The following is a 15696-nucleotide window of genomic DNA, read 5'->3' as shown; positions in this document are numbered from 1 at the left end:
TATTTTTGTTTTCAGAATGGCAGTATCATTGCGACATAACATTTTACATTCCAAATATCTTTGCTCCTATTATTTTGCAGTATACCAAGGTTCCGTTGCAAGCAAAATACATTTTTGTTGTATTGTATAACCCAATATAATGATCTTTTTATCCTCCATTGACATTCTCAAGCCCATCCATTTTCAGGTTTCCAGATTTTACTTAAATCTCTTCATTGAGTTTGTGGCTGTATCTTTCTTGTTCACCCTATTTCTCCTCCACTTGCTCTCTCTCATAAACCACGTATGTCCCTGCAAGTCTACCTCCATTTTGTCCCTGATCAATCCTGCTATTGCTGTGTGCCATCTTCCACCATCTCTTTTACTCTTCGTTTTGTTTTGTTACCTTCTGGTTCATTCGATGGTCTCCCTGCTTCACAAGCCTACACATTATTAAAATAAATACATCAACAATATTGATGGACATTTCGTCAAAATGCTGAAATGTAATTGTTTTAACCTGCTAATCTCTCCTGAACAGGTGTTCACGTTGGAAAAGAAGCAACACATGAAATCTCTGAACATTTACCAACCATGGCTCCGGAGAAGAAAGTCAATGTGACAGTTGATTCTGAGGTTCCACCAGAGTCAGTAGAGGATGTTAGTGTGACAGACATCACTCCACATGGGATTACGGTGCCATCCAGGATTGATCCTCTGTTGGTCAAATTAGCTACTCCAGATAAACCAGAAGAAATTACTAAAGACACTGACGAAGTGGGTCTTCCAGTTGATACCGATGACATCACTGAAGATGCTGTACATAAAGAGAAACCCATACCATACCCAACAGACAAACCTTCTGATGTTCTGGAAACCACTGACACAACTGGTAAAGTACATAAACTACTTTCCTCATGTCATCACATGAACAATCTATTTTAATTATTTGTGCAAAGAAAGGGTAAATAGTGTGCCTGGTAAATATGGGTTGATTGATGAATGAGAATTCAAAGTGATAGGAAAATATAGCTTGACCATTTCTTGTGTGGGAATATAATTTTGATATTTTTTTTTAGCATTAAGAACATTTTTGGATCCAAGTAATTACAGAGAGATCAACAAAAGTTCTGTCCATTTTGCCCGAAAGATGCTATTTAAATCAATATTTATTTGATGTCTGCTCAGTATTTCATAAATCTGAATTTTTTTAAACACGAAAAATATTCTTAACTCAAACCTTGCAATCGGTTATGTCATATTTAAAATATAGAATGTGTTTATAAATGACAATAGTTTTAACATTTCGAACGTAAGAGGTATTTCACTTCATTGGAGGTTTTTTCTGATAATAATTGTGCAATCGAATATTCCTGCTCGATTTATTTTTTCCTTATTTCAAAAACGTATTACATAATCTAATTTGTACGATTATCATTATATTGTTCAACGAAATAAAAAAGGAAGAATTCTTTTTATTTACTCTAGACTTTGAAATTCACGGTGACCTCGTGTCATAGTCTCTCGAACACACAAACATAGTGTTGTTTGCTAACTCGTATAATTTTTCTTACAATGCTATTACATACTTGAATTAAGTCATGTGATGTTATTTGAGTGAACAAGTCAGATGTTCGACGTAATATAATTCCAAGACAACTTAAAATGACTCAGACATTTTCAATGAGGAAATTGTACAAAGCGGATTGCAAATCTTCACATGATAATCTGATTCAGCTAACAGAGTCATATTACAGACTTGGCATTTAATATGGAATATATTTTTTTCCTTGACTTGGGTTTACTTTCTTAACTCAGTGTATCAATCTGGTGAGTTTCTTTTACACTTTGGTGATTTATTTGTTAAAAGAACCATGTAACTGATTGTCTGTCGCAGCAAGAAGTCAACAACAGGATTATATCACAGGTGGCGTGGCAAAATGTACGGACAGGTGCATTTGATGATTGGCTTCACAGTCGGGTATACAAGGGTTGTTGCGTTCTGTATTAGTGGAAAACAACTGCTGCACGTCTCCAAAAGTTATTGCTGCTTCCTCTGGAGATGGTCCGTCAACTCGACAATGCTGTTTGTCATGGAGTGGTGGCTTTACGAAATTACAGCATGAAACAGCATGAAATTGCTCGGCAGTATGGCATCACTCAAGGTCAGGTGTCATAGATCCTGAAACGAAATGCTCAGAGGGGTGTCCCTACTCCAATATCAAGGCCAGGATGTCCCCGCAGAACCACAAGGAGGGATGATCGCCAGCTGCACCGGTTAGTCCGCAATGGCCGTACCAAGTCAGCTAATCGGCTTAGGGCTGAGTGGCAGCAACTGACAAATGTGCCTGTATCCAGAAGGCTAGTCAACCAACGACTGGTTCAAGCAGGCTATCGTGCCAAGCATCCCCTGAGAAAGCCACGCCTGACCAGACAACACCGCCAGCGCCGATTGCAGTGGGAAAGAGAGCACCATCAATGGCAGCCGGGACACTGGAATCACCTGATCTTCAGTGACGAGTCTAGATTTCTGGTCTATCGTCAAGATGGCCACGTCCGAGTGCGCAGACAAGTGCATGAAGCCTACAACAAAGATTGTATAGTGCCAAGAGTCCAAGCTGGAGGTGGTGGGGTGACCGTTTGGGCTGCTTTTCATGCAGTGGGCAAAACTGACCTGGTTGTTCTGAATGGAAACCTGAACCAGTTCAAGTACAGGGCCATTCTGGAAGAAACATTGCTTCCATTTGCTCATGCAGCCTTTCGAGGAAACCTTGTCTTCCAAGATGACAATGCACGGCCTCATCGTGCTCGCATGATCCAACACTTTCTTGCTGACCGTGGTGTAAAGCATATGGAGTGGCCTGCCATGTCCCCGGATATGAATCCGAAAGAGAACTTGTGGGCGGAATTAACGCATCAAATCGACCGCTTGGATCAGCAGCCGACCTCTGTGCATGAATTGCAGCAGGCTATTGTCACTGCATGGCAAGCGATTCCTGTCCAAACCTTGGCAAATCTCGTGAACAGCATGCCTCAACATGTACGTGCCCTCCTGAATGCTCGTGGGGGTTACACGAAGTACTGAACTGTCATTTTACTGTCCGTAATCCCAGTCGTAATTTAACTTTTGTTTTTGTTAAAAAAAATTTTGGCTAATGTGCAAAATAAAGAGATACTTCTGGAAAACGTACAGAAGTTTAACACAGTACTGTCCATGAATTGAGTTCGATATCAGTTTACATCACTTTCAAGGATCAATTTATTTGTTTCGAAATGTCAAATGTGGTTTTTGTTTCTTTTAAAGGTGACATTAACAAAATCTAGAATAATTTCAACATAATTCCAATTAACTTTTGGTTCTCAGACATCTTGAAAAGTAAGTTCACCCCCACAAAAAAAATATTCCATATTAAATGCCAAGTCTGTATATGACACTTGACTCTCAGCATCGGACCCGAGTTTTCAACGAGAAAACGGAACAAAAGAATTAAAAGTGTAGATACTCATACCTGTTGATAATGATTTGTGTTGCTCCACAAATCTCATACTTTTTCAAATGCAAAAGGTGAATAACCGATTTCCATCCTATCATATTGAAGTTGAACGATTCCATCAACATTGAATGCAATTGTCATGATGTAAACTATTTCAAGTTCATATTTCCCTATTCGTTGGGGTTCAATATCTCCTTTAACACACTTTATTTTCTTGCAGGTTTAAATTGTTTCCTTTTTCAGGCTTTATTTTCATACAAACTTTATATGTTTCATTTTTCAAGCTTTATTTTCATACAAACTTTATATGTTTCATTTTTCAGGCTTTATTTTCATGCAGGCTTAAATTGTTTCCTTTTGCAGGCTTTATTTTCATGCAGGCTTTAATTGTTTCCTTTTGCAGGCTTTATTTTCATGCAGGCTTTAATTGTTTCCTTTTTCAGGCTTTATTTTCATGCAGGCTTTCATTGTTTCCTTTTTCAGGCTTTATTTTCATGCAGGCTTTCATTGTTTCCTTTTGCAGGCTTTATTTTCATGCAGGCTTTAATTGTTTCCTTTTGCAGGCTTTATTTTCATGCAGGCTTTAATTGTTTCCTTTTTCAGGCTTTAGTTTCATACAAACTTTATATGTTTCATTTTTCAGGCTTTATTTTCATACAAACTTTATATGTTTCATTTTTCAGGCTTTATTTTCATGCAGGCTTTAATTGTTTCCTTTTGCAGGCTTTAGTTTCATGCAGGCTTTAATTGTTTCCTTTTTCAGGCTTTAGTTTCATACAAACTTTATATGTTTCATTTTTCAGGCTTTATTTTCATGCAGGCTTTAATTGTTTCCTTTTTCAGGCTTTAGTTTTCATGCAGGCTTTCATTGTTTCCTTTTTCAGGCTTTATTTTCATGCAGGCTTTAATTCTTTCCTTTTTCAGGCTTTATTTTCATGCAGGTTTTAATTGTTTCCTTTTTCAGGCTTTATTTCATGCAGGCTTTCATTGTTTCCTTTTTCAGGCTTTATTTTCATGCAGGCTTTCATTGTTTCCTTTTTCAGGCTTTATTTTCATGCAGGCTTTCATTGTTTCCTTTTTCAGGCTTTATTTTCATGCAGGCTTTAATTGTTTCCTTTTTCAGGCTTTATTTTCATGCAGGCTTTCATTGTTTCCTTTTTCAGGCTTTATTTTCATGCAGGCTTTAATTGTTTCCTTTTTCAGGCTTTATTTTCATGCAGGCTTTAATTGTTTCCTTTTTCAGGCTTTATTTTCATGCAGGCTTTAATTGTTTCCTTTTTCATGCTTTATTTTCATGCAGGCTTTAATTGTTTCCTTTTGCGAGCTCACTTTCTTACTGCCTTTAAATATTTCCTTTTGCAGACTTTATTTTTGACAGACTTTAGTTGTTTCTTTTGGTGAATGTACAACATTTTAGATTTTGACAAGTCATACAGCAATTTTATTTTCATTCCATGTGCATTGTTGGATTTCTTATTTTTGTTTTCAGAATGGCAGTATCATTGCGACATAACATTTTACATTCCAAATATCTTTGCTCCTTTTATTTTGCAGTATACCAAGGTTCCGTTGCAAGCAAAATACATTTTTGTTGTATTGTATAACCCAATATAATGATATTTTTATCCTCCATTGACATTCTCAAGCCCATCCATTTTCAGGTTTCCAGATTTTACTTAAATCTCTTCATTGAGTTTGTGGCTGTATCTTTCTTGTTCACCCTATTTCTCCTCCACTTGCTCTCTCTCATAAACCACGTATGTCCCTGCAAGAGTTCCTCCATTTTGTCCCTGATCAATCCTGCTATTGCTGTGTGCCATCTTCCACCATCTCTTTTACTCTTCGTTTTGTTTTGTTACCTTCTGGTTCATTCGATGGTCTCCCTGCTTCACAAGCCTACACATTATTAAAATAAATACATCAACAATATTGATGGACATTTCGTCAAAATGCTGAAATGTAATTGTTTTAACCTGCTAATCTCTCCTGAACAGGTGTTCACGTTGGAAAAGAAGCAACACATGAAATCTCTGAACATTTACCAACCATGGCTCCGGAGAAGAAAGTCAATGTGACAGTTGATTCTGAGGTTCCATCAGAGTCAGCAGAGGATGTTAGTGTGACAGACATCACTCCACATGGGATTACGGTGCCATCCAGGGTTGATCCTCTGTTGGTCAAATTAGCTACTCCAGATAAACCAGAAGAAATTACTAAAGACACTGACGAAGTGGGTCTTCCAGTTGATACCGATGACATCACTGAAGATACTGTACATAAAGAGAAACCCATACCATACCCAACAGACAAACCTTCTGATGTTCTGGAAACCACTGACACAACTGGTAAAGTACATAAACTACTTTCCTCATGTCATCACATGAACAATCTATTTTAATTATTTGTGCAAAGAAAGGGTAAATAGTGTGCCTGGTAAATATGGGTTGATTGATGAATGAGAATTCAAAGTGATAGGAAAATATAGCTTGACCATTTCTTGTGTGGGAATATAATTTTGATATTTTTTTTTAGCATTAAGAACATTTTTGGATCCAAGTAATTACAGAGAGATCAACAAAAGTTCTGTCCATTTTGCCCGAAAGATGCTCTTTAAATCAATATTTATTTGATGTCTGCTCAGTATTTCATAAATCTGAATTTTTTTAAACACGAAAAATATTCTTAACTCAAACCTTGCAATCGGTTATGTCATATTAAAAATATAGAATGTGTTTATAAATGACAATAGTTTTAACATTTCGAACGTAAGAGGTATTTCACTTCATTGGAGGTTTTTTCTGATAATAATTGTGCAATCGAATATTCCTGCTCGATTTATTTTTTCCTTATTTCAAAAACGTATTACATTATCTAATTTGAACGATTATCATTATATTGTTCAACGAAATAAAAAAGGAAGAATTCTTTTTATTTACTCTAGACTTTGAAATTCACGGTGACCTCGTGTCATCGTCTCTCGAACACACAAACATAGTGTTGTTTGCTAACTCGTATAATTTTTCTTACAATGCTATTACATACTTGAATTAAGTCATGTGATGTTATTTGAGTGAACAAGTCAGATGTTCGACGTAATATAATTCCAAGACAACTTAAAATGACTCAGACATTTTCAATGAGGAAATTGTACAAAGCGGATTGCAAATCTTCACATGATAATCTGATTCAGCTAACAGAGTCATATTACAGACTTGGCATTTAATATGGAATATATTTTTTTCCTTGACGGGTTTACTTTCTTAACTCAGTGTATCAATCTGGTGAGTTTCTTTTACACTTTGGTGATTTATTTGTTAAAAGAACCATGTAACTGATTGTCTGTCGCAGCAAGAAGTCAACAACAGGATTATATCACAGGTGGCGTGGCAAAATGTACGGACAGGTGCATTTGATGATTGGCTTCACAGTCGGGTATACAAGGGTTGTTGCGTTCTGTATTAGTGGAAAACAACTGCTGCACGTCTCCAAAAGTTATTGCTGCTTCCTCTGGAGATGGTCCGTCAACTCGACAATGCTGTTTGTCATGGAGTGGTGGCTTTACGAAATTACAGCATGAAACAGCATGCAATTGCTCGGCAGTATGGCATCACTCAAGGTCAGGTGTCATAGATCCTGAAACGAAATGCTCAGAGGGGTGTCCCTACTCCAATACCAAGGCCAGGATGTCCCCGCAGAACCACAAGGAGGGATGATCGCCAGCTGCACCGGTTAGTCCGCAATGGCCGTACCAAGTCAGCTAATCGGCTTAGGGCTGAGTGGCAGCAACTGACAAATGTGCCTGTATCCAGAAGGCTAGTCAACCAACGACTGGTTCAAGCAGGCTATCGTGCCAAGCATCCCCTGAGAAAGCCACGCCTGACCAGACAACACCGCCAGCGCCGATTGCAGTGGGAAAGAGAGCACCATCAATGGCAGCCGGGACACTGGAATCACCTGATCTTCAGTGACGAGTCTCGATTTCTGGTCTATCGTCAAGATGGCCACGTCCGAGTGCGCAGACAAGTGCATGAAGCCTACAACAAAGATTGTATAGTGCCAAGAGTCCAAGCTGGAGGTGGTGGGGTGACCGTTTGGGCTGCTTTTCATGCAGTGGGCAAAACTGACCTGGTTGTTCTGAATGGAAACCTGAACCAGTTCAAGTACAGGGCCATTCTGGAAGAAACATTGCTTCCATTTGCTCATGCAGCCTTTCGAGGAAACCTTGTCTTCCAAGATGACAATGCACGGCCTCATCGTGCTCGCATGATCCAACACTTTCTTGCTGACCGTGGTGTAAAGCATATGGAGTGGCCTGCCATGTCCCCGGATATGAATCCGAAAGAGAACTTGTGGGCGGAATTAACGCATCAAATCGACCGCTTGGATCAGCAGCCGACCTCTGTGCATGAATTGCAGCAGGCTATTGTCACTGCATGGCAAGCGATTCCTGTCCAAACCTTGGCAAATCTCGTGAACAGCATGCCTCAACGTGTACGTGCTCTCCTGAATGCTCGTGGGGGTTACACGAAGTACTGAACTGTCATTTTACTGTCCGTAATCCCAGTCGTAATTTAACTTTTGTTTTTGTTAAAAAAATTTTTGGCTAATGTGCAAAATAAAGAGATACTTCTGGAAAACGTACAGAAGTTTAACACAGTACTGTCCATGAATTGAGTTCGATATCAGTTTACATCACTTTCAAGGATCAATTTATTTGTTTCGAAATGTCAAATGTGGTTTTTGTTTCTTTTAAAGGTGACATTAACAAAATCTAGAATAATTTCAACATAATTCCAATTAACTTTTGGTTCTCAGACATCTTGAAAAGTAAGTTCACCCCCACAAAAAAAATATTCCATATTAAATGCCAAGTCTGTATATGACACTTGACTCTCAGCATAGGACCCGAGTTTTCAACGAGAAAACGGAACAAAAGAATTAAAAGTGTAGATACTCATACCTGTTGATAATGATTTGTGTTGCTCCACAAATCTCATACTTTTTCAAATGCAAAAGGTGAATAACCGATTTCCATCCTATCATATTGAAGTTGAACGATTCCATCAACATTGAATGCAATTGTCATGATGTAAACTATTTCAAGTTCATATTTCCCTATTCGTTGGGGTTCAATAACTCCTTTAACACACTTTATTTTCTTGCAGGTTTAAATTGTTTCCTTTTTCAGGCTTTATTTTCATACAAACTTTATATGTTTCATTTTTCAAGCTTTATTTTCATACAAACTTTATATGTTTCATTTTTCAGGCTTTATTTTCATGCAGGCTTAAATTGTTTCCTTTTGCAGGCTTTATTTTCATGCAGGCTTTAATTGTTTCCTTTTGCAGGCTTTATTTTCATGCAGGCTTTAATTGTTTCCTTTTTCAGGCTTTATTTTCATGCAGGCTTTCATTGTTTCCTTTTTCAGGCTTTATTTTCATGCAGGCTTTCATTGTTTCCTTTTGCAGGCTTTATTTTCATGCAGGCTTTAATTGTTTCCTTTTGCAGGCTTTATTTTCATGCAGGCTTTAATTGTTTCCTTTTTCAGGCTTTAGTTTCATACAAACTTTATATGTTTCATTTTTCAGGCTTTATTTTCATACAAACTTTATATGTTTCATTTTTCAGGCTTTATTTTCATGCAGGCTTTAATTGTTTCCTTTTGCAGGCTTTAGTTTCATGCAGGCTTTAATTGTTTCCTTTTTCAGGCTTTAGTTTCATACAAACTTTATATGTTTCATTTTTCAGGCTTTATTTTCATGCAGGCTTTAATTGTTTCCTTTTTCAGGCTTTAGTTTTCATGCAGGCTTTCATTGTTTCCTTTTTCAGGCTTTATTTTCATGCAGGCTTTAATTCTTTCCTTTTTCAGGCTTTATTTTCATGCAGGTTTTAATTGTTTCCTTTTTCAGGCTTTATTTCATGCAGGCTTTCATTGTTTCCTTTTTCAGGCTTTATTTTCATGCAGGCTTTAATTGTTTCCTTTTTCAGGCTTTATTTCATGCAGGCTTTCATTGTTTCCTTTTTCAGGCTTTATTTTCATGCAGGCTTTCATTGTTTCCTTTTTCAGGCTTTATTTTCATGCAGGCTTTCATTGTTTCCTTTTTCAGGCTTTATTTTCATGCAGGCTTTAATTGTTTCCTTTTTCAGGCTTTATTTTCATGCAGGCTTTAATTGTTTCCTTTTTCAGGCTTTATTTTCATGCAGGCTTTAATTGTTTCCTTTTTCATGCTTTATTTTCATGCAGGCTTTAATTGTTTCCTTTTGCGAGCTCACTTTCTTACTGCCTTTAAATATTTCCTTTTGCAGACTTTATTTTTGACAGACTTTAGTTGTTTCTTTTGGTGAATGTACAACATTTTAGATTTTGACAAGTCATACAGCAATTTTATTTTCATTCCATGTGCATTGTTGGATTTCTTATTTTTGTTTTCAGAATGGCAGTATCATTGCGACATAACATTTTACATTCCAAATATCTTTGCTCCTATTATTTTGCAGTATACCAAGGTTCCGTTGCAAGCAAAATACATTTTTGTTGTATTGTATAACCCAATATAATGATATTTTTATCCTCCATTGACATTCTCAAGCCCATCCATTTTCAGGTTTCCAGATTTTACTTAAATCTCTTCATTGAGTTTGTGGCTGTATCTTTCTTGTTCACCCTATTTCTCCTCCACTTGCTCTCTCTCATAAACCACGTATGTCCCTGCAAGAGTTCCTCCATTTTGTCCCTGATCAATCCTGCTATTGCTGTGTGCCATCTTCCACCATCTCTTTTACTCTTCGTTTTGTTTTGTTACCTTCTGGTTCATTCGATGGTCTCCCTGCTTCACAAGCCTACACATTATTAAAATAAATACATCAACAATATTGATGGACATTTCGTCAAAATGCTGAAATGTAATTGTTTTAACCTGCTAATCTCTCCTGAACAGGTGTTCACGTTGGAAAAGAAGCAACACATGAAATCTCTGAACATTTACCAACCATGGCTCCGGAGAAGAAAGTCAATGTGACAGTTGATTCTGAGGTTCCATCAGAGTCAGCAGAGGATGTTAGTGTGACAGACATCACTCCACATGGGATTACGGTGCCATCCAGGGTTGATCCTCTGTTGGTCAAATTAGCTACTCCAGATAAACCAGAAGAAATTACTAAAGACACTGACGAAGTGGGTCTTCCAGTTGATACCGATGACATCATTGAAGATACTGTACATAAAGAGAAACCCATACCATACCCAACAGACAAACCTTCTGATGTTCTGGAAACCACTGACACAACTGGTAAAGTACATAAACTACTTTCCTCATGTCATCACATGAACAATCTATTTTAATTATTTGTGCAAAGAAAGGGTAAATAGTGTGCCTGGTAAATATGGGTTGATTGATGAATGAGAATTCAAAGTGATAGGAAAATATAGCTTGACCATTTCTTGTGTGGGAATATAATTTTGATATTTTTTTTTAGCATTAAGAACATTTTTGGATCCAAGTAATTACAGAGAGATCAACAAAAGTTCTGTCCATTTTGCCCGAAAGATGCTCTTTAAATCAATATTTATTTGATGTCTGCTCAGTATTTCATAAATCTGAATTTTTTTAAACACGAAAAATATTCTTAACTCAAACCTTGCAATCGGTTATGTCATATTAAAAATATAGAATGTGTTTATAAATGACAATAGTTTTAACATTTCGAACGTAAGAGGTATTTCACTTCATTGGAGGTTTTTTCTGATAATAATTGTGCAATCGAATATTCCTGCTCGATTTATTTTTTCCTTATTTCAAAAACGTATTACATTATCTAATTTGAACGATTATCATTATATTGTTCAACGAAATAAAAAAGGAAGAATTCTTTTTATTTACTCTAGACTTTGAAATTCACGGTGACCTCGTGTCATCGTCTCTCGAACACACAAACATAGTGTTGTTTGCTAACTCGTATAATTTTTCTTACAATGCTATTACATACTTGAATTAAGTCATGTGATGTTATTTGAGTGAACAAGTCAGATGTTCGACGTAATATAATTCCAAGACAACTTAAAATGACTCAGACATTTTCAATGAGGAAATTGTACAAAGCGGATTGCAAATCTTCACATGATAATCTGATTCAGCTAACAGAGTCATATTACAGACTTGGCATTTAATATGGAATATATTTTTTTCCTTGACGGGTTTACTTTCTTAACTCAGTGTATCAATCTGGTGAGTTTCTTTTACACTTTGGTGATTTATTTGTTAAAAGAACCATGTAACTGATTGTCTGTCGCAGCAAGAAGTCAACAACAGGAACAACAACTCCCTATTGATTCTTGTCTTGTCTTTTTGATTCTTGTCTTATATATATGCCGTATATCGCTGCTGTTTGTTTTCTTGATTCTTGTCTTTTTGCAATTGTTGTTTTCATGTATTGTTATGCATTATGTTTTCCACTCTGTCAAAGCGCCTTTGGGCTTCTGGAAAAGCGCTATACAAAATAAATGAATTATTATTATTATTATTATTATTATTATATCACAGGTGGCGTGGCAAAATGTACGGACAGGTGCATTTGATGATTGGCTTCACAGTCGGGTATACAAGGGTTGTTGCGTTCTGTATTAGTGGAAAACAACTGCTGCACGTCTCCAAAAGTTATTGCTGCTTCCTCTGGAGATGGTCCATCAACTCGTCAATGCTGTTTGTCATGGAGTGGTGGCTTTACGAAATTACAGTATGAAACAGCATGCAATTGCTCGGCAGTATGGCATCACTCAAGGTCAGGTGTCATAGATCCTGAAACGAAATGCTCAGAGGGGTGTCCCTACTCCAATACCAAGGCCAGGATGTCCCCGCAGAACCACAAGGAGGGATGATCGCCAGCTGCACCGGTTAGTCCGCAATGGCCGTACCAAGTCAGCTAATCGGCTTAGGGCTGAGTGGCAGCAACTGACAAATGTGCCTGTATCCAGAAGGCTAGTCAACCAACGACTGGTTCAAGCAGGCTATCGTGCCAAGCATCCCCTGAGAAAGCCACGCCTGACCAGACAACACCGCCAGCGCCGATTGCAGTGGGAAAGAGAGCACCATCAATGGCAGCCGGGACACTGGAATCACCTGATCTTCAGTGACGAGTCTAGATTTCTGGTCTATCGTCAAGATGGCCACGTCCGAGTGCGCAGACAAGTGCATGAAGCCTACAACAAAGATTGTATAGTGCCAAGAGTCCAAGCTGGAGGTGGTGGGGTGACCGTTTGGGCTGCTTTTCATGCAGTGGGCAAAACTGACCTGGTTGTTCTGAATGGAAACCTGAACCAGTTCAAGTACAGGGCCATTCTGGAAGAAACATTGCTTCCATTTGCTCATGCAGCCTTTCGAGGAAACCTTGTCTTCCAAGATGACAATGCACGGCCTCATCGTGCTCGCATGATCCAACACTTTCTTGCTGACCGTGGTGTAAAGCATATGGAGTGGCCTGCCATGTCCCCGGATATGAATCCGAAAGAGAACTTGTGGGCGGAATTAACGCGTCAAATCGACCGCTTGGATCAGCAGCCGACCTCTGTGCATGAATTGCAGCAGGCTATTGTCACTGCATGGCAAGCGATTCCTGTCCAAACCTTGGCAAATCTCGTGAACAGCATGCCTCAACGTGTACGTGCTCTCCTGAATGCTCGTGGGGGTTACACGAAGTACTGAACTGTCATTTTACTGTCCGTAATCCCAGTCGTAATTTAACTTTTGTTTTTGTTAAAAAAAATTTTGGCTAATGTGCAAAATAAAGACATACTTCTGGAAAACGTACAGAAGTTTAACACAGTACTGTCCATGAATTGAGTTCGATATCAGTTTACATCACTTTCAAGGATCAATTTATTTGTTTCGAAATGTCAAATGTGGTTTTTGTTTCTTTTAAAGGTGACATTAACAAAATCTAGAATAATTTCAACATAATTCCAATGAACTTTTCGTTCTCAGACATCTTGAAAAGTAAGTTCACCCCCACAAAAAAAATATTCCATATTAAATGCCAAGTCTGTATATGACACTTGACTCTCAGCATAGGACCCGAGTTTTCAACGAGAAAACGGAACAAAAGAATTAAAAGTGTAGATACTCATACCTGTTGATAATGATTTGTGTTGCTCCACAAATCTCATACTTTTTCAAATGCAAAAGGTGAATAACCGATTTCCATCCTATCATATTGAAGTTGAACGATTCCATCAACATTGAATGCAATTGTCATGATGTAAACTATTTCAAGTTCATATTTCCCTATTCGTTGGGGTTCAATAACTCCTTTAACACACTTTATTTTCTTGCAGGTTTAAATTGTTTCCTTTTTCAGGCTTTATTTTCATACAAACTTTATATGTTTCATTTTTCAAGCTTTATTTTCATACAAACTTTATATGTTTCATTTTTCAGGCTTTATTTTCATGCAGGCTTAAATTGTTTCCTTTTGCAGGCTTTATTTTCATGCAGGCTTTAATTGTTTCCTTTTGCAGGCTTTATTTTCATGCAGGTTTTAATTGTTTCCTTTTTCAGGCTTTATTTTCATGCAGGCTTTCATTGTTTCCTTTTGCAGGCTTTATTTTCATGCAGGCTTTAATTGTTTCCTTTTGCAGGCTTTATTTTCATGCAGGCTTTAATTGTTTCCTTTTTCAGGCTTTAGTTTCATACAAACTTTATATGTTTCATTTTTCAGGCTTTATTTTCATACAAACTTTATATGTTTCATTTTTCAGGCTTTATTTTCATGCAGGCTTTAATTGTTTCCTTTTGCAGGCTTTAGTTTCATGCAGGCTTTAATTGTTTCCTTTTTCAGGCTTTAGTTTCATACAAACTTTATATGTTTCATTTTGCAGGCTTTATTTTCATGCAGGCTTTAATTGTTTCCTTTTTCAGCTTTATTTTCATGCAGGCTTTAATTGTTTCCTTATTCAGGCTTTAGTTTCATGCAGGCTTTAATTGTTTCCTTTTTCAGGCTTTATTTTCTTGCAGGCTTTAATTGTTTCCTTTTTCAGGCTTTATTTTCATGCAGGTTTTAATTGTTTCCTTTTTCAGGCTTTATTTTCATGCAGGCTTTAATTGTTTCCTTTTTCAGGCTTTATTTTCTTGCAGGCTTTCGTTGTTTCCTTTTTCAGGCTTTATTTTCATGCAGGCTTTAATTGTTTCCTTTTTCAGGCTTTATTTTCATGCAGGCTTTAATTGTTTCCTTTTTCAGGCTTTATTTTCATGCAGGCTTTAATTGTTTCCTTTTTCAGGCTTTAGTTTCATGCAGGGTTTAATTGTTTCCTTTTTCAGGCTTTATTTTCATGCAGGCTTTAATTGTTTCCTTTTTCAGGCTTTATTTTCATGCAGGCTTTAATTGTTTCCTTTTTCAGGCTTTAGTTTCATGCAGGCTTTAATTGTTTCCTTTTTCAGGCTTTAGTTTTCATGCAGGTTTTAATTGTTTCCTTTTTCAGGCTTTATTTTCATGCAGGCTTTAATTGTTTCCTTTTTCAGGCTTTATTTTCATGCAGGCTTTCATTGTTTCCTTTTTCAGGCTTTAGTTTCATGCAGGTTTTAATTGTTTCCTTTTTCAGGCTTTATTTTCATACAAACTTTATATGTTTCATTTTTCAGGCTTTGTTTTCATACAAACTTTATATGTTTCATTTTTCAGGCTTTAGTTTCATGTAGGCTTTAATTGTTTCCTTTTTCAGGCTTTATTTTCATGCAGGCTTTAATTGTTTCCTTTTTCAGGCTTTAGTTTCATGCAGGCTTTAATTGTTTCCTTTTTCAGGCTTTAGTTTCATGCAGGCTTTAATTGTTTCCTTTTTCAGGCTTTAGTTTTCATGCAGGTTTTAATTGTTTCCTTTTTCATGCTTTATTTTCATGCAGGCTTTAATTGTTTCCTTTTTCAGGCTTTATTTTCATGCAGGCTTTCATTGTTTCCTTTTTCAGGCTTTAGTTTCATGCAGGTTTTAATTGTTTCCTTTTTCAGGCTTTATTTTCATGCAGGTTTTAATTGTTTCCTTTTTCAGGCTTTAGTTTCATGCAGGTTTTAATTGTTTCCTTTTTCAGGCTTTATTTTCATGCAGGCTTTCATTGTTTCCTTTTTCAGGCTTTAGTTTTCATGCAGGCTTTAATTGTTTCCTTTTTCAGGCTTTATTTTCATGCAGGCTTTATTTTCATGCAGGCTTTAATTGTTTCCTTTTTCAGGCTTTAGTTTTCAT

The 15696-nt window shown here is 37.0% G+C and overlaps 2 protein-coding genes across 2 annotated transcripts in view; both read left to right on the top strand.

Moving 5' to 3' along the window:
- The window catches only part of LOC144888587 (uncharacterized), a 54491-nt gene extending 44164 nt beyond the window's left edge, over nt 1–10327 (top strand). The window contains exons 15-21 of the mRNA XM_078767037.1: nt 521–871; nt 5468–5818; nt 6415–6484; nt 8371–8419; nt 8524–8638; nt 9907–9980; nt 10079–10327. Coding sequence (XP_078623163.1) covers nt 521–871; nt 5468–5818; nt 6415–6484; nt 8371–8419; nt 8524–8638; nt 9907–9980; nt 10079–10327 — 1259 coding nt within the window. The remainder of the gene's footprint in view (nt 1–520; nt 872–5467; nt 5819–6414; nt 6485–8370; nt 8420–8523; nt 8639–9906; nt 9981–10078) is intronic.
- Nucleotides 10328–10413: 86 nt separating this feature from the next.
- Nucleotides 10414–15696, top strand: part of LOC137438412 (tenascin-R-like) — a 112845-nt gene continuing 107562 nt past the window's right edge. The window contains exon 1 of the mRNA XM_078767823.1: nt 10414–10762. Within this exon, the coding sequence (XP_078623949.1) occupies nt 10465–10762 (298 nt within the window). The 5' untranslated portion in view covers nt 10414–10464. The remainder of the gene's footprint in view (nt 10763–15696) is intronic.

The sequence above is a fragment of the Myxine glutinosa genome, chromosome 13 (assembly GCF_964187855.1).
Source record: "Myxine glutinosa chromosome 13, kmMyxGlut1.1, whole genome shotgun sequence".
Lineage (NCBI taxonomy): Eukaryota > Metazoa > Chordata > Myxini > Myxiniformes > Myxinidae > Myxine > Myxine glutinosa.
Note: the sequence above shows the minus strand (reverse complement) of the source record. Positions and strands in the feature narration are given on the sequence as shown.